Here is a 17823-nt window from a genome sequence, read left to right as displayed (position 1 = left end):
AGAAGTTAACATGTTTTACAGCCTGACATAAAAACAGTTTGAGCATCTCTCTGTGGTTTTCTCCTTCATAATAAGCATAATCCTCAGTTTGGATCACATCATGGTTTTATATCAGGGGCGACTCCATAATGGTTGATGTGATGTTTCATTTTGTCACTTATTTTGTAGGGAAATATTTGGGGTTATTGCAAAAACAAAACACTGCACAAACATGGATCAATGCTCTGATCAAATGAATAGATTTTTATATTTTGTGCAAGACTGATGAGATATGTTCAAATCATTGTTTTACAGACAGGCAGAGCAGAGGGCGGAGCATGTTGGAGAGTCAGTCAGCTGACATTTCAACACCTCTGATTGGACAAAAAACTGCGTGCTATGTGAAATTTGTACATTGTCAAACAAACAAAGAGAAAACAAATGTCTTCATGCTTCCTCATCCATCTGTGAAATTGGAATCATCACACTGACATTTGACAGATTTGCTCTCTAAACAGCAACAAAACACAATTTTATAAAAGTTCAACCTCACAAATGCAAAGTTTGAAGCCTTCACCATCCAGAGAATAAAACGTGCTCATGTGTTGTAAACCTGTTTGTCGTAAGTTCACTTCATTCATGGAGGCATAAATACCAAACATTATTTCCTTTTGACATATACAGTTCAGTGTTTGCCTCGAGCATAAACATGAGCTGTGTTTCTGTGGGAAACCAGCCTGTGCTGTTTGTTGTGTTCTTGTTTTCAGCAGAATCACAATCAGTTATTGTAGTTTTAAGTGTTTAATGTGTCAAATTATACACAACACAAACACAACCCTGTCACAGCAATGTTACAAAGAAACAGGGGTTGTTATTGATCATAAGTCAATGACCCTCTTAAGGCACGACCCCCACTGGCCTTTACATTCCTGGGACTCTCCACCATTTTGTTTCGGAACTGAAGAAGCTTGTTGGATGAGAAATGAAACGTCTTCAAGTAGCTTAAACAAGTCCAGTAACTTTTCTTTCCAAGCTCCTTAGACTACCATCAGTCGGATGGCTGAGATCCGTCAATGCAAAATGAATACTTCCTTTTTAAATTTTAAGAGTTCAAATGAGTAATTCGTTAAATATAAACAACACTTATTGAGAGAAATGAGTTTGATACAACACAACTTTCAGCAGATTTACAGGATATCCTGCAGGCGTATAAATGTAACAGCAAAGTCTGTTTTTGGATCTTAGCGTTACTCTGGATCAGGTTCATCGCCCCATCACCCAACTTCTGGTACTGATACCACAACATCTAATATTAAAGTTCTTATAAATTATTTTAATATGATTGACAACAGACCTCCTCAAATTTTCACACAAAGTATATAAACATTTAACAAACTGTTTCATGGAAGCACTGAGCACATGCACAACCAACCACTAAAGAGCCAGTACTGATGTACAGTATTAATATTGAAGAGCATTTTCTCCTCTGAGACGTTCACATTTAATCCCGGCACATTTCAAGAGAAAATAAACCCCTGTTTAGTCCTCAGTGGTTGTTTGTTTCTAACAATACTGGAATCCACCAAAGGCAAAGGCCCGACTCAAACAGCAGACACACCCATTCTCTAGGAGTAATGTGTCTGAAGGCTTAATGACTACCATTTTCAATCACTGTCACTGTCATCCTCCTCTTCCTCCTGTTCCTCTTCCTGCTTCTTCTCAGTTTCCTCTACAAGTCCTGAGAAGAAGTCATTGTCACCATGGGCCTTCTTGGTGAGAGACTTCATCCGACCGTTTTTCTTCTTTCTCTTGCGGTACTCATCGACAGTCGTGTTGGGTAAACTGGAAATATCCCAGAACTTTATGAGCTGGTCTTGGGCGCAGCTGACCAGGAAACGTGAGTCCCAAGACTTAGCGAGCTCTTCAATGGGTTCACCAACATGCTGCCCGATGCAGCCGATGACTCGGTTGGGAAGGAGGTTGACGGCTCTGATGGTGGAGAGACAGAGTGTGTTAGTAAGTTATATTGACAATCTGATGTCTGATGAGTCTTAACGAGTACCATTTGTTTATCAGCTTCAGCATAAAACAACTCTGACTCAATGCAGTTTCACAGATGATCAGACAAACGTGTACTGACAACTTTACAGATGGTGTGCTGACCAATCACAGCAGCCCAGGAACTGATGGTTAAGGTCTTCGAGATTACTGAAAGTAAGCTGGTTTAAAATGCTAATATTTCCACTTAGGATGATGATAATTTTTGAAAATGGCCTGAAGTCCAAAACCAAGATCAGAGGAATCATTGGTCAGGGCTCTAGAGTGCCACCAATTTGGTCACAAATGCGACCAATTTTTGCAATGGCGCAACTAAAAATTTTTTTAGGTCACACCGGTGCGCCCAACCGTTCGAGTAACAAAAAAAAAGGTCTTTGCAACTCTGAAAGTCTTCGTGTGGTCAACAGCAGACACACATTGTGCCCCTATCGTGGTCTAAACCAATCAGAGATAGTCAGGGGAGGGACCTCTCTGATTGGTCGTGGTCCAGATATTCATGTAGTTGGTGTGTACGTTTGAAAGTGCAGGGTGGGCGGAGAGAGAGAGAGAGGTGAGCAGGTTGAATAAAGTGATATCGATTCATTAAATCCTGAATCAACTTTTAAATATAAATGTATTTTGCCAGAAACGCCAGAATCTCAGGTTAAAGCTCACAAAAATATTTCAACAAACACCAAACAGTAAATGAGAGAGCAGTAAACACAAAGACGTAAACACAGAGCGGACCCGACGCATCGAAATCAGCTTTCTCTTTCTCGGCTTTCTCACCCGACGGCCCGCACACCGACACGCCGTCGGGGCTGAAAGCCGACAGCTCACCGATTCTGATGCGTCCAGTCCGCGATGTGTTTACGTCTTTTTGCACTAGATTCTGAGCTGCAGGTTTTGTCTCTCTTAAACTAAAATTCACTGAACCAGCAGCAAAAGAAGCAGCAAACTACGCTTCACATTTGATAAACATCGTCATGAATTCCCTCTGACTTTTGCTGTTTTGTTTCCACCACGATAAAAATTGCACTTCATGCACAGCTCTCTCTCTGTGTACTTCAAGAACAGTTTCCCATCTCAAATCTGTTTTCTGCATTATTCATTCGCTTATTACCCACCAGTCTACCGTTGTTTACAGCGCTGTCGGCCACTGTCTTTTTCTTTTTGTTTTTTTAACTTAAATGACCTCGGACAAGAAAGCCTAATTTCTGCAGTTCAATACTGAAGACATTTAAACTTTTTAAAATTATGCAAAATTGCAGAATATTGCAGAATATTTTTAAGGTTATCTGCTATAAAAAGCCAGACCAGGAAAATCTCCTTCATGTTTTTCTGTGTTTTATTCTCAGTTACTTTCACACAAAGGCCTCTGCTGTGATGTTCACACCTCTGATGAAGTCTCACATGTGTCAGTACTGATAAATGATCAGAATTATAATATTTCTGACTGTCTGAGGCTAAATTGAATCGAATTGGAATTGAATGGATTATAGAAATCAGTGATGATACCCAGCCCTAGTGAGCAGCCTAGGCCTGAGAGAAGTGGATGTAGCTGTGGGTAATACGAAAAGATGAAAAGAACTATTGATAACTTTTTTGTTAAGTTAAGGCCTGATCAGTCTGAAATTCACAGCCACTGCTCTGACACAGAGAGTGTATCCAGAAAACACTATATGTTGTGGTAAATGCACTGCCCAAGTGTCCCCTCTCCCCAATGCCTTTCAGCAACAGGCAGCAGCAAACAGAGGAGGCCGATGTGATGATTAAGTTTAAGATTGTCTACAATATTGCCAAAGAGTACCAAAGCACTTTAAGCACAAGCACATGATTGTTAGTTAATCATTTACAAATCAATATTGTCTGTATTGACATCAATTTCCCCCCCAAAAAAGTGCACATGTAAAACTTCGGTGTTAAGCGATGTGGTTGAAAAATTTGGGTGCGCCTAACTTTTGTGCTAGGCGCACCCAGTGCAACCGTGGCATAAAGTTAGTCTAGAGCCTGCTGGTAGATGATTTTTTCTTGTCACCAACATGTTGCACAGATGCTAAATTACCTGAGTAACGCTCTGTGTTTTAGTGATTCTGCAGTAAAGGCTAACAGACGGCTAACAGGGCTTTTAATCGATAGTAATGTCAAAAGCAAGAAGAACTTTAATAATCTGCTCAGAATGGCAGATATTTCCAGCTGTATATGACACTGTATTTTGTATTAAACCTTCAATGTTAACACAACTCACCTGATGTACCCGTCTGTGGAGGCGGTGCACATGATGCTGTCAGTGATTGGGAGGATTTGGTCTATGGACTCAGCCTTGAGAGCGAAGCGGTCACTGGTGGCTCCAAAGCCGTTCCAGTTGAAGATGTAGATGGTCCCCTCGCTGGAGCCGCAAACCACCTTCTTGCCCCGTTTCATCAGCGCCACTGAGGTCAGATCACCACTCTGGTACTCTGACAGCAGCTCAAACCGCCGCCTTTTGATGTTGAAGACGCCCATGGTGCCATCGCCACTGTGACAAATCACAGCAAATCAGATTGGAGCTCAGATGGTGAGCTCAGGATCACCATTTCTGGCTTTTTTCTGTACCTTAACTCCATCATATCTAATAAAACCCTGAAACTTTATGTTTTCACTACGAACACCTAAGTGCATAAAGTTCAGGTTGAAATTTGGGAAACTTTAAAATTCATGTGATTTTTTTTTCCACAGTATTTTTGAGGCCTTATAGCTGCACGTGACGTCCAGGTGAAAACTCCAAGGCTAAAAACATATCGAAGCTCTGCAAAAAACTGCAACCAAACGCCCACCCCAAGCGTCACAGTCTGTAATGGTTCTGGGTTTCCTTGGAGTATCTTGAGTGTCTTACTGATGTAAAAACAAAAAAAAAAAAAAAAAGAAGCTTAAGTTAAGATGAGTCAAAGAGTTGCTGCAGGGTCAGGGTTTGATCGCTGATGGTGGGTTGCAAACTGGCTCAGGCTTCAAGCCTTTTGAATTTTAAATGAGTCGTCCAATTCCATCAGGTGAGCTGCTGTCATGACTGACTTCTGCAGGAAGTTCTCTTGTGGAACTTATTTCTCGTGAAAACTGTACCAGGATCTAAATTAATGTTGTTTTCAGTTGGATGTCAACTCTTCATTTTATTGCTATAGCTCTGTACAGAAGTCTTGAGTCACCCGTCACGTCTTCATATTTTCCTTCCAATGAGTCAGGCTTTCTTGTCATTTTGAAAGCAGTTTGGAGCAATCAGATGCTTCACATTTGGGAAAGAGCTTTATTTTACAGCATTATAATGATCTTAAGCACAACATATCTAGAAGGTGGTCATAGCAACTATTGACTTGCAAGCTTGTTAGAACCAGACAAACTCTTTTGCTCTTCTATACTATATTTTCATAAATGCCTGCACATTTGCCATTTTTCTGGCAAATATAAAGAAATGAGGGCTGGCTCAGCACTTTGCACAGAACTGTATCTTGATTCACTTTATAGTAGCAGCTGAGCAGCACACGCGCTTGATGCCAAGTTGGGAAAACTCGACATCAATGACACTGTGATTATCAAAACATCAGAAGAAGAGCCAAGTTAGACTTGAGCCTTCAGTCAAATGTACGTTCAAAACAAAGTGCTGACAGCTACCAGTGCTACTACTCAGCCTCGTAGCAGGCACACCTGTGTTATTAAATTGGACAGGTGATGTTTAGAAAAACTTGACCTCTGACCATGACCTTTTGAGGCCATGTTATCATATTCACATATTTTGGTGTTCACGCCGTCAGCCTATCACAGCTGAGAGGTAAAGACGAGACCTGCCATGGTGGTATAACTTCTAGAGCAGCAAACTATGGAGCAGTTTTCTTATTTTCTACATTCAGTTATGCACGTTGTTAAACTTACCTTATTGTCAAAGCTGGATAGAGACAAAAAGTTAGCAAAGCAACTTGGGGTTTAGTATATTTCCCAAGGTTAATTTTGCATGCAGACTGGAGCATCAAGGAATCGAACCACCAACCTTCTCCCTCCGGAGCTACACCTACACCACTGTGACACTTGGAGGCTGTGTAAATATGATTTGTTTGGAAATATTTCCAGTATTTATCAAGTTTTCAGAGCCTATGCTCTTCAGAAAAGAGACTCTCAGAAAATAAAGTATTAAATGAATGTAAAGTTTGCATGGTTGTTGGATGTGAAAAGATCCAAGTGATCCAGAGAGATTTTTGAATTATTCAGTAGATTTTGTCTATAGTTGATCAGTAGTTGTTGTTACCTGGCTGTGAGCAGGATCCTCTTGGCTTGGTCCACAGTGATGTCACTGATGTAATCCTCGTGGTGTTTCAGGTCCATGATGGCAGTCCCCTTCCTCATATCCCACACCTTCGGAGAGGAAACAAACGACAGGGAGGTAAGCCTGAATTAAAAAACTGAACTCACTGAAAGGGGACATTGTGGCCACCAAAGACCAGAAGAAACAGGGCGACAGCATCAATCAATACAGCAGAACGCATCTCCAGTGCTCTAGAGTCCAGTGGCGGTGTGCTTAACATCACTGCAATGCTTTGTATTGAGCTGGTTAATGTAAGGCTTAGACGCAGCTGATTTGAACCCATTCCATGGAGCTCTCTACGCACTGTTGTTGAGCTGATATGAAGGTCACATGAGGCTTGGAGGTCTGCTGTAACTGACTCTGCACAAAGTCAGCGACCTCTGCACACTATGTGCCTCAACATCCGCTGACCCCACTCTGACCTACCACTTCATGGCTGAGTTGCTGTCATTCCCAATCACTTCCAGTTTGTTATAATACCACGAACAGCTGACTGTGGAATATTTCGTGCTGAGGAAATTTTATGACCGGACCTGTTGAACAAGTAGCATCTTATGACTGTACCACACTGGATTTCACTGAGCTCCTGAGAGCGACCCATTCTTTCACAAATGTTTGTGGAAGCAGTCTGCATGCCTCAGCGTGGCAGTGGAAGTGAATCAAACACCTGAATGTAATGTTTTGGATGAGTGAATGAATACTTTTTACAACAGAGAGTGAGAACCCTGGAGGGAACAAACATTACAACACTTTGTTTCCATCATGGCTGGCACTGCATATGAAACATCCGGACAGCACTACATGGTAATTAGCACATGATGCACCAGTATAAGCATAAATGGCAACAACGGCTGCCACTTGCTTACAGGATGTAAATAATGAATGGACTAGTTGTTATGCACGGTTTTTCACTCTGAACTCTGAATGTGCTTTACACAACTTGCTCCATAGACTGCACGTCTAAGTCAAAGGATCACGGAGTCCAATCGTCCAGCATGGTTGGACTGCAGCTTACAATTGTAGTCGTTCTTTTCTACTCCAGAGGTCCTCTGTGAGCTCATGGGTCACTACAATCAGAACCGACAGAAGGTGAAGAACAGGTTCACGGCATGTTACGGCGAGCAGCGCGATGACTGCGGCCGCAAACTGAAGGAGTGGAGAATGGTGAAGTCTGACGGGAGTGCAGAGGTGCAATCTGCTCTACTTCAAGAGGTCTGGTTCAGGGAACCTTCCAGGCTCTGCTTTCTCATCTAAACCTCGCTCAGGATGCAGCAACTTGACTCCTGACAGGCACAGCTAAACGAGGCCATATTTGACCTGTTTTGGCTTCCAGTACGTTTTAGATTTAATTTGAAAATGTCTGTTTTAAGTCACCAATTGCAGTCTCACCCTCTTAACTTTGTCAACTTTTAACTAAGCACGATGCAAACAGATCTTTAAGGGCAGCTGACCTGATGCTTCTGGTTGTTCCAAGAAGCAGACTCAAGAACAGAGGAGACAGAGGCTTTGCTTTAGTTGCTTCTAAACATCAGAACAAGTGCACCTCTTCAAATTATGACCCCTCCAACACTCAATATCCTCAGTGTTTAAATTTTGAATTGTTGTGTATTAATGACTGAATCTGGCACAAAAAGATCTCTTAAATCTCTTTCTGGTAACTGGGTGTGTTCTAAAAACACAGATTCAAATTCGGGGTAAAGACGGAGCGAGACCCTGTTCAGACCTTTAAGGTGCCTCCATCGTCTCCGGTCGCCACGATGTTCTCGTCTACAAGGAGCAAACTGTTGATTGGCGCCCCGTGGGCCCCTCGGATCCGTGTGACCAGCTGCCCCCGCTCCACGTCCAGTTGGTGCACGGCCTTGTCTCGGGACACGCTGTACAGCTTCTCTCCGTCCGCCGTGAAGCGAAGCTGGCGGCAGGACTTCAGGTGGTGCCCCGAGGACCACAGCTCCCGGTTCTCGCCCTCTGTGCACGAGTACGAGAAAGCGTACACGTCCCCGTCCACGTCCCCGCAGGCCAAAACGTCCCTGGTCGGGTGCAGAGCAACCGTGTTGGCAATCGCTTCCAGCTGGAGGTCCATGGGGGTATCTCGGATTCTCGGTCCTTGCGGCTCGCCCGCATCCTCGTCTTCGTCCTCATCAGGGTCCGGATCTGGCTCGGAGCCGGCCGGCTCAGAATCAGACGTTTCGGGGTCTTGGGTGGTTTCCGGAGCTTCTTTTTGCTCAGTTTCCGAACTTTCTGACGCTACTTCAACGTGTTCCGTGGTAGCTGCCATGTTGTTTTGCCTTTCTTCTTCTTTTACGTTGAATTAAAGAAGCGATGCAGGTGAAAACCAGCCTCATACCGCCCCCAAGCTGTAGTTAAATAAACCACACATACGCAGAAGAACACTCAGCAAATTAATATATTTAAAGGTCAAGAGTTAAAAATAAATATGCTAAAGCTTACTCGCTTATATTGTGTGTTCTGATGGAAATATTTGTAACTCTTTAATATAATGAAGTAACTCTTTAATATATATAATCCTGTGAGTACTCTTTGATGTTCATCTAAAAATAACTAAATTATACCAAAAATACTAAATTTAATGAAATATAATTTAATCTGATAAACTGCTCTAAAATTGAGTATAAGATAAATAAAATGCATTCAAAACAAATAAAAATAAATACGTAAATAAAAAACTTTAACCAGCCAATCCAGCGCTGATCCGGAAGCGACGTACTGACGCTAAAGATGGCGTCAGATTCAAACGGCTTGGGTTTTAGTGCGACAGTAAGTGTTAATAACAGTGTTTTAAACGTTTTCTTTCTAAATGTGTGCTTAGATAAGATGACACTGAGCGTCGCATAATGATTAAACACGGGTTTGAAGCTAAAAAACCCTCCAATGTTGGTTATTTATTAAGTAAGAGTATTTTTCGGGACTGTTTATCGTACGAGAACAAAGCTTCATTCACAAAATAATGGAGTTCGTCGCTGATTCGATAGATAGCAAGTGTCAGAGAGGTAAGTGAAAACTCAACAATTTGGTTAGGTTGAAGACAGTATTTTAAATAATTCGGTACACATTTAAGCCAACAAAGACTTATGTAAAATGACAAAAATCCGAACAGGAAACACCTGACAAGTATTTATAGTGCTTGAGGATATACGTAGAGATTTAAGTTATAAAGTAGAAATCTTGCTGAAATACGTTTTTGGAGGGCTCTGTTACTGATGCCGAATTGATCACCTGGTCCGTTTATTCATCACTAGTCGTAACTGTTTTTGTAGAACTTGTATAAGCATTATTATATGTAGGCAATAATTAACTTAGACGATTTGTAAACAGAGCTCGCTGTAATTTCGTGTGCGTCTGCTGGCAGGGCAACAGCAGCGTCTAAGCAACCAAAAGAGTCTCCGGGGTCACAAAGAAGAAATCGGACAGCTTCAGGCGTGACAGTAACAGACATTTAAATGCAATTCCAGGTTCACTGAACTCAGATATGCAGACGGAAACAGCAAAGAGGAGGAGACAACCTGACCGAAGCGAGAGCGGGGAGAGGAGAGCAGAGCCGCGGGATATCGAAGAGAGACCCGCGGGCAGCAGAGCCCGGAGCTCCGGGGAGGACAAGGCAAGGTGGGTGCAGGCAAATTTTAAGACCTAGTTGGCCTTAAAAATGTAAACTTTGGATGATTGAAGAATTAAATGACTGTTTAATCACATTTCTGAGATTAAGTTAAGCTGTTATGTGGGTATTTAATAAAAGAATTAAAAAATAGTTTCTTGCTTTCTTCAGGTCAAATTTGAGCTTTGACGCTCCGCAGCAGAAACAGAAGCAGGCAGCAGGAGACCGGCGAAGAAGGAGGGCTGAGAGGAAAGGAGAGGAGGAAGAGGAGTGGGAAGAGAGAGGAAGAGGGAAAGACAGAAGCGGAGGAAATGGGGGGAGGGGAGGGAGGAGGGTGGCGTCAGAAGGGCACGATGGGGGCGAGGACTGCAGGAGGCTCAGGTGGAGAGTCAACGATTTGGAGAAAGAGAAACTGCAGCTGAAGGCGAGCCACAACCAGGAGGTGAGCTACAGCCAATCATAACCTGCAGTTCCTCTAATGTCCACTTGAGGCTCCAGCAGCAAAATGTCCAACTTTAAACATGTTTACAGCCTGCTACAAAAACGGTTTGGCTCTCAAGAGCTAATTACCCCCTTCATGTAATCTAAACAGTCTAAACAGAGGTGAATCGTTTAATAAAGTCACCTGAAATTGTGACCAAAGATGAAAATCATAATTATGATTAAAAGATATGAAGGAGTGAGAAAGAAGGTTCAGAGTTTTGGCAAAAAAGTGCAAATAATGCATCGAAAATCCAAAATGTTCAAGATAGAAAGACAAAACTTTGGACAGAAATTAAAAATTAGCAAATGATAAATAATCAGCTACAAAAAAAAAAAATAATAATGTAAGTGTGTGTGTGTTTGTGTGTGGTTACTGTGGTGTTTAAGGTGTGTCGGCTGCAGGCAGAGCTGACCCGGCTCCGGTGTTCGGTGGAGCGCGGCGAGGCTCAGAGGGTGGAGCTTCAGTACCAACTGACTCTGAGCCGCAGAGATGCCGAGCGAATCACCGAGCTCAGCAGAGACAAACAGGCGCTCACAGGTACACGAATCCAACACACCTTTCTGCTTCATGCTGCGATCCCCCGCAGGAGCAGGCTTCCCGAAATCGGCCAGTTAGAATAAAGCTGGCAGTGTAGTTTAGTGCAACACATGATGTCACTTTAACAGAGCAGACTTTTAATAGTCCTTCCTTTTTGATTGTAGAGTGATCTGTGAAATGAAGTGCTACAAAGTTCTGTCCTTGTAGAGTTTTTCATGTCGACAAGTCAAAGAAATATAAGAACTCTTCATCTGTACTCAGGAAACCCTCAGCAGGACCGCATCAATCCCTTGATCTATAAACGTCGTGGCTTAGAGCACCGACAGCTCTGACAATGTTTGTGTTTGTGTGTTAGAGCGAGCGGCGCAGCTCCAGCAGGCGGTTGAGGAGCTGCAGAAAGCTCTGGACATCACGCGGCAGGCCAGCGAGGGAGACCGGCACGCTTCGCAGCGTGAGGTGGAGGAGCGAGATCGACTGATTCAGAGTTTCAGCTCTGAAAACCAGAGACTGCACCAACTGCTGAAGGTTAGAGTCACAACAGAAAAGAGCTCTGTTTTTAGTCTTCATGTGACAAAGAAAAACTCAAAAATGTAACTTAAACATGATTAAAACATTATGTCATTTACCAGCCTAATAATAGGCTGAAAAACAGATTGAATCCAGTATTTCTTCACCCTCAAACAAGTTTCTTGGGGTTTGGTTTGTGTCTTCTGGTCTGCAAGGATCAGGAGGTTGCTCTGGAGGAGTCAGAGACGAGGCTGGCCAAGGTGCAGACGGAGCGAGAGAAGGAGGCCGAGGTGAAAAGACGACGTGCCGACGAGCTAAAGCAGCTGATGGAGAGAGAGGAGAGGAGCCGCAGGGAGAAGGAGGTGAGGCCAGACCCTGTTCCTGTTTTTAACATTGGGTGGGAAACGGGAGAAAGAACAGATGTGTGTCTTCTCTCTCCAGCTGCTGGAGCAGAGGGTGAAGTCTCTTCAGTCGAACATCGAGGCAGAGCGAGGTGCTCACCTGGAGACAAAGTTCAACTCTGAGATCGTCCAGGTAACAAACGCGCAGAGTCGGAGCTTTAACATATTCAATTAAAGTGCAGAGAGCTTTTCACTAACAGAGAAAGCACATCAATAGTTTTTTAAAATAAAAACGATTCACTAAAGGAACTCATAAAGAATCACTGAAGTATCAATGAAGTCTTATCAATATCTCTCCCTGTTCATGTAACCACCAGCTGCGTGTGCGGGACCTGGAGGCGGCGGTGGCGGTGGAGCGGTCCGGCCAGCAGGAGGCACAGAGCAGCCTGGAGCTGCTGAGAGCTCAGTTCAGAGAGGTGGAGAACGCTTACAGCCGGGAGAGAGAGAGGAGCAGCAGCACTGAGCGCGCTCTGGAGCGGTGAGGTCACTGCAGAAAATGCGGCTAAAAAAAATATATATAAACTGTCATCTGATCTAATCAACCAGTCACATCACTAAAGGCTGGATGTATTTTCTTTAGTTGTCTGTAATTGGGATTTCTAACATGTGCACAGGTTGCAGTTAGAGTACGAGCAGTGCAAGTCTGTCATGAGCGCTGCTTTGGAAACGGAGAGGAAGACGACCTCCGACCTCTCAGAAAAACTTGAGGAGGAGGAACGACAGCATGCAAACACACACTCACTGCTGGAGCAGGTAAAACGTACACACACACACACGCTTTAACTTGGTGCGTTCATGTTTGTGTGTCGTGTGCATGTCGCGCTACGATCATATCTGAATTCTTCTTGCTCATTTCTGTGAACTGTGTTTAGGCCGTTCAGAGGCAGTGCGACACAGAGGAGGCGTTTGTGACCTGTGTGAAACAGATCAGAGACGCTCTGCAACAGCACACCAGCGAACCATCAGCGCAACCTGCAGAGGATGATGGGAAACAGAGTCTTCCTGCTGAAGTCCTGCAGCTGCTGAGGACCACGCTCAGCTCATACCAGCAGAGGCTGTTAGACGCTGACAGACAGGTACAGATTCCTCTCGTTTATTTCTGCGTTTCTTCTGGTGAATTGTGATTTTATTCCTCTGCTCTTCTTCTGTGGCAGCTCCAGGATCTGCTGCTGGTGTCGGAGAAGCTGCAGGAGGAGAACCAGACTCTTCAGCAGCTGACCTCAGATCAGAGGAGTCAGATTGATGTAAGTACAGGTCTTTATCCTAAATGGAATCCCAGACAACGATAGGACTAATGTGGACTGCCAGTGCTGGAAAAGTCAGGAGCACTGGATGAGTTTTCTTTTTTACATAATAAATAACGGTAAAAATAAATAAAAGTGCTCCTTGATAGACAGAATCCAGCATGTATATAAATCACATGACGTGATGTAAGCAGACATAAGAGTGGAAACACCAAGTTTCCTTTTTTTGGACAGATGGGACTAACACAAGTGTGTCTCTGTGAAGCAGGGACTGTTACTTTCAAAGGACCTTTTTTTAAAGATCTTCAGTACGTTGGTGGAAGGTCAGGATCTCTGTGTAATCTGCAAAGACATTTTCTGGTTTGTTGGAAGGTGAGGACATTTTTATGTCTCAACCTGTTTTTCTCTCTCTTTTCTTCTCCAGGAGTCTCAGCAGGAGACGCTGAAACTGAAGGAGGAGGTGTCTCGCTTACGCCAGGAGAGCTCTGATTGGTCGACACAGAGTCAAAGCCAGGAGGCCGAGCTGCAGAGAGAGAGGGAGGAGAGGAAGAGGGAACTAGAGAAGGAGAGGGAGGAGAGGACAGCAGACGTCCAGGAGATAACTGAACACTACAAGAAAGAGTCGACGGTGCTGAATCGAGATTTTTAACATTTGTCTCTCTTTTTTTTCTCATTTCTCTTCTTCCATGTTCAGTTTCCTCTTCACTTTATGATTCTGGTGCTGCATTAATCTGTCCGTTACTTTCAAACTATTTTTATCTTCTGTTGACTCAATTTAAATGAAAAAAGTGAAACGTTGTCAGTTAAACACTTGTGTTGTGTGTGTTGTGTGGCAGCAGAGTCACAGTTTGAGCCCGCTCTCTCAGCAGCATGATGTCATTATATCATTACAGCTGAGGCTTAAATGCATTACAGCCTCCTCATACTGAGCCTCTGTCTGTGTGTCAGGCCCATCTGTCCTTCCTCTACTGCCTCTACCAGCGCCTGCTGGCTGGCTGCGTCCTCCTCGATCAATCCCAGAGCATTCTGGGTAACTTCACCTGGAAGGAGCTGTGTGATGTCATCAGCGAGCAGGTGGACCAGCTGACCTCTGACCTCAAGAAAGCCAACAACAAGGTAAACCAAGCTGAATTCACCCACTGATACCCATCCTGTCTTCACCTCAAAAACATTTTTTACTTTCATATGAACACAATTTATAAAATAAATGTGTTTTATTTAATAAGACTTGAAACTAGAATCTGAAACCAGGATTAAGTGAAGTCCAGATGAGTCGCCCCCTGCTTGTCATTAGAAACAATCCAGGTTTCGTTTCCGTTGTTTTCTGTTCAGCTCTACTCTTCAGACCCCAAGAATAAAAGTATGATTGACTAATCACTGCAGATCTGATGATTGTTCCTTTGGTACATTTGTTGTTAGTGAGAACTTTGTTTGCCTTGACTAACTTCTTTCACAGCCAGATCTTAAGAAAAATGGTAAATTGTTTAGGTGCAAGTGCCAAACCTGGTCACCACAGGGTTATTTAAACTCTAGTTGCCCTTAAACGTGTTCACTCTGCTTTCATGAGTTACTCACCAGTATCTGTCAATCCCATTGCTTCACTGGTTTGCCTTGATGTTGAGAAAATACATCTCAGGGCCACTTTGTGTCACCAAGAGTCACCTGTAGATGCTGAATGTCATTGTCCTTCTATGGCAGGAATACAAGTTATAATTTGAAGTAGCCTAACAGTTGCATCAGTTACTGTATACAATCAGCAACTGGCTGTCAAATGAAACAAAGAAAGTACAATTCTACAACATTTCAACGATGTTTAATTATTTATTATTACGTTTTAATTATTTTTCACAAAGATGTAGTTTAAGGTTCGTCCTTTTTCTTTGTCCTTATTTACATTTTACAGATTTACAGATTAAAATTACTGTGCTGTAAATACAAGAGAAGTTGCGCCAGGTTAATAAATCTAAAATCTAGTAATAGACCAGGGTCTGCCCAGTAGTGACGTAGTGTATATGGTTTCTGGCTATCATGTCAAAGGGAATCAGTTCCTGTGTGGTCACAGCTGTAGATAACTTGCATTTAGATGTGTTTGCCTACTTCATAACATGTTAGTCAAAATATAGACAGTCTGAGTGTTGAATTTGAATCAATTGATATTTTGATGGTGAAAGAACTTTACTCGAATGCCAGTCAAATTTCTGTTTGTTTAAATGGGCTTCATCTGATAAAAGTGGCTTTGTCTTGTTTAATGCTAGCAAACATGTTGATAAGCAATATAGGAGCGAGCCGGCTAACATTAGCTTCCTGACTATATGAATAAATTGGGGTCTTGTCCAGGACTGTGGCGTCATTCAGAGGCCTGAGACCCTCAGAGTATTTTCACAAACCGGTGAGGTGACACTGAGCTACAAGGTTTCACTTCCTGTACCTGCCAGCTGTGACACATCTGCAACAGTTTGCTGACAGACTGTGAACATTATATTTCCCATGTGGCTAAAATGTTGAAGTGCTCTTCTGCCCCTCCCCCACCCTGTTTTTCTTTGCTCTCTCGCTGCAGATCGCCCACCTGCAGAGCGTGTGCGACAAGAAGAGTGTGTGTGTGCGCGAGCTGCAGCGGAATCAGGAGTGTGTGTTGTCCCGTCTGGAGGAGAGCGTGAGGAGGAGGGAGGAGGAGTGGAGCAGACAGCACACGCACACTGTGAGGGGGCTGCAGAGCGAGCTGCAGGTAACACTCACACACACACACACTCATCCCTGGGGTGTTTCAGCGCCTCGTGTACGTCAGTCACGTCGCCCTGCAGCGACAGAGGCACTGTGAGCTGAATCAGCAGGCTGGAAGCAGAAAGATTTCAGTTATCAGTCCCTTTGGTCAGATTCTCCGAAGAGACGAGACGACAGATACAAAAATCATCTGTTCACTTCCAACTTTGTTGTCTCCGAAAGCATAAAATTCTCTGCAGCAACATTTACAACAACAGAAAAAGTTCACCGAAGAGTGAAGAGCAGAAAAAGGCAAAGCTTAATAGGGATTTGTTACGAAGTTATTACAACCTTTGTGTCACTGAGCAGCGTCACACTTTACACGTTTTTTCTCATGAAAACGCAGTAAATGCGAAAGCAGAGAAGAAAAGACATGTTGACACATTTCATGTTTAATGTAAAAGAAAATAAATAGCTTTGTTTAACCGTGTAAACAACTGTCACCATTAAAAATACCGTGACACCCAGCATTAGGGCTGTTCGATATAACGATATATATCGGATGATGATATAAAAACGTCTATCGTTTCATTTTACGCTATCGTTTGTTTCGTGGTGTCGCAAAATAAACTATTTACGGCAATATTTTTTCATCGTTTTGATGGTCACTGTAGCGGCTATATTACTTTCTTAAAGTTCTCTCTTTCTCTTATATGTAATATAACCACACTACAGACGGACAAGCGCCTGTTTTTATGCGTTGTCGTTAGCAACAACGACGGTAAAACCATTGTGTGGCTCCGTCGTCTGCTTCAAAATAAACCGAATCACGTAAAAGAGAATGCAGAGAGTTTACGGATGAGAAGCAAAAAAGAGCCGCCAGGTGCTAAAAAATAAACCTTAGACTCAAACAGGCTTTTCCCCGCAGCACGCCGTGTAATAAATACTCACACTCCGTGTTAATACCAGACGTGCACAGTTACCTAAGATCTGAAAATGGCAGATTTTGTTTGTTTGTGTGTTTTTACGTTGGAGGCGGCATACACATCAGCTCCGCCCACTTCCATCTCTTTGTTGAACCAGCGTGTTTCTGATTTTGGATGCTAACCCCTCCACGTTTTGTTCCAGCTCTGCCGCTCTCAGTGCGACTCTCTCCGTGATCGCACCTCCTCTCTGGAGCAACGCTGTTCCTCGCTGACTTCTGACCTCTCCCAGCTCAGAGGCCTCCTCTCTCGAAGCCGCAAGGAGTCCTCGTCCTTCTTCTTAGCCTGCGCCCTGCTGGGTGGAGCGCTGAGGCACGCTCACCACCGACTGTGTGGGCTTTCTGAGCAGAAGAAATTCCTGTGCCGGCAGCTGGCAGAGCGGGAGCAGCTGGAGGAGGAGGTGAGGAGGCTGGTTGATGCTCTGGAAGGAGAGAAAGACCAAGAGAAGGAGGAAGAGAAGAAGAGAGAGAGGACGAGGAGGGCAACGAAGAGGTGGAGGAGGACTGTGTGCGCTGTGCTGGCAGTGAGGAGGTGGTGTTCGCTGGCCAGGAACACGACAGTGTTGCTTCGTCTGGAGAGAGGAGGCGGAGCTCCAGCTGTCTGCGTCTGTGGAGGGGCGGATACGGCGACACAGAAGGCTCGAGACACACCAGGTACACACACCTCCACAAACAAGAAAGGAAACACTTTCAGTGTGTTTGTAGCAGCTCAAGGAAACACCGTCTTCAGAAGGTAACACACTGATGTTAGAGATGGTGCTGAGGCACACACAGACTGTGCTGCACTGCTGTGTGTCACTGATGTTGTACAGCAGCTGAGAGAGCAGCGTAAATACTGTGTATCTGAGTGTCAGTGTAATGACAAGCTACCAGACTCACATACATGCTGTGGAGCTGCGGTCCTGTGAAAAACAGTTCAGCCCACGATTCAGTCGCTTGTGGAACGATCTTTAGCAGCAAGAAGTTGAAGTCATCACTTCCTGTATGACTGTCGATCTCTCACATCTCTGTG

At 43.8% G+C, this 17823-nt stretch overlaps 2 protein-coding genes across 4 annotated transcripts in view; one reads left to right on the top strand and one right to left on the bottom strand.

Annotated features, from left to right (window-relative positions):
- Positions 1 to 17823, top strand: part of LOC120720223 (coiled-coil domain-containing protein 171) — a 34114-nt gene that overhangs the window by 12348 nt on the left and 3943 nt on the right. Inside the window, exons 3-17 of one of the 3 annotated variants that reach the window (XM_040009856.1) lie at positions 9093 to 9121; positions 9817 to 9967; positions 10128 to 10398; positions 10827 to 10977; positions 11333 to 11502; positions 11700 to 11846; positions 11926 to 12018; positions 12203 to 12363; positions 12500 to 12638; positions 12758 to 12961; positions 13040 to 13129; positions 13554 to 13757; positions 14078 to 14245; positions 15687 to 15854; positions 16958 to 17465. In XM_040009856.1, coding sequence (XP_039865790.1) covers positions 9834 to 9967; positions 10128 to 10398; positions 10827 to 10977; positions 11333 to 11502; positions 11700 to 11846; positions 11926 to 12018; positions 12203 to 12363; positions 12500 to 12638; positions 12758 to 12961; positions 13040 to 13129; positions 13554 to 13757; positions 14078 to 14245; positions 15687 to 15854; positions 16958 to 17465 — 2608 coding nt within the window. In that variant the 5' untranslated portion in view covers positions 9093 to 9121; positions 9817 to 9833. Of the gene's footprint in view, positions 1 to 6326; positions 6425 to 9035; positions 9355 to 9816; positions 9968 to 10127; positions 10399 to 10826; positions 10978 to 11332; positions 11503 to 11699; positions 11847 to 11925; positions 12019 to 12202; positions 12364 to 12499; positions 12639 to 12757; positions 12962 to 13039; positions 13130 to 13553; positions 13758 to 14077; positions 14246 to 15686; positions 15855 to 16957; positions 17466 to 17823 lie in introns of those variants that run through there. The other 2 variants (XM_040009857.1, XM_040009855.1) reach the window with 2 other exon arrangements.
- On the bottom strand, positions 765 to 8674 carry wdr55 (WD repeat domain 55). The gene is made up of 4 exons (XM_040009883.1): positions 8070 to 8674; positions 6290 to 6396; positions 4265 to 4534; positions 765 to 1968 (listed from the first exon to the last, which is right to left on the bottom strand). Exons 1-4 carry the CDS (start codon positions 8619 to 8621, stop codon positions 1644 to 1646), a joined length of 1254 nt encoding a protein of 417 aa, XP_039865817.1. The 5' UTR covers positions 8622 to 8674; the 3' UTR covers positions 765 to 1643.

Source organism: Simochromis diagramma, unplaced genomic scaffold (assembly GCF_900408965.1).
Source record: "Simochromis diagramma unplaced genomic scaffold, fSimDia1.1 OVJJ01000566.1, whole genome shotgun sequence".
Classification (NCBI taxonomy): Eukaryota; Metazoa; Chordata; class Actinopteri; order Cichliformes; family Cichlidae; genus Simochromis; species Simochromis diagramma.
The sequence above is the reverse complement of the archived record's forward strand: the minus strand, read 5'-3'. Positions and strand labels throughout refer to the sequence as shown.

Bases quoted from the DNA above. Each gene is read 5' to 3' on its own strand.
- wdr55 (XM_040009883.1), bottom strand. From the start codon at position 8,621: ATGGCAGCTACCACGGAACACGTTGAAGTAGCGTCAGAAAGTTCGGAA. The intron at 6,397-8,069 runs GTCTGAACAGGG...TCCTCTCCGAAG, and splicing joins ACGATGGAGGCACCTTAAAG to GTGTGGGATATGAGGAAGGG. The intron at 4,535-6,289 runs GTAACAACAACT...GATTTGTCACAG, and splicing joins AGGATCCTGCTCACAGCCAG to TGGCGATGGCACCATGGGCG.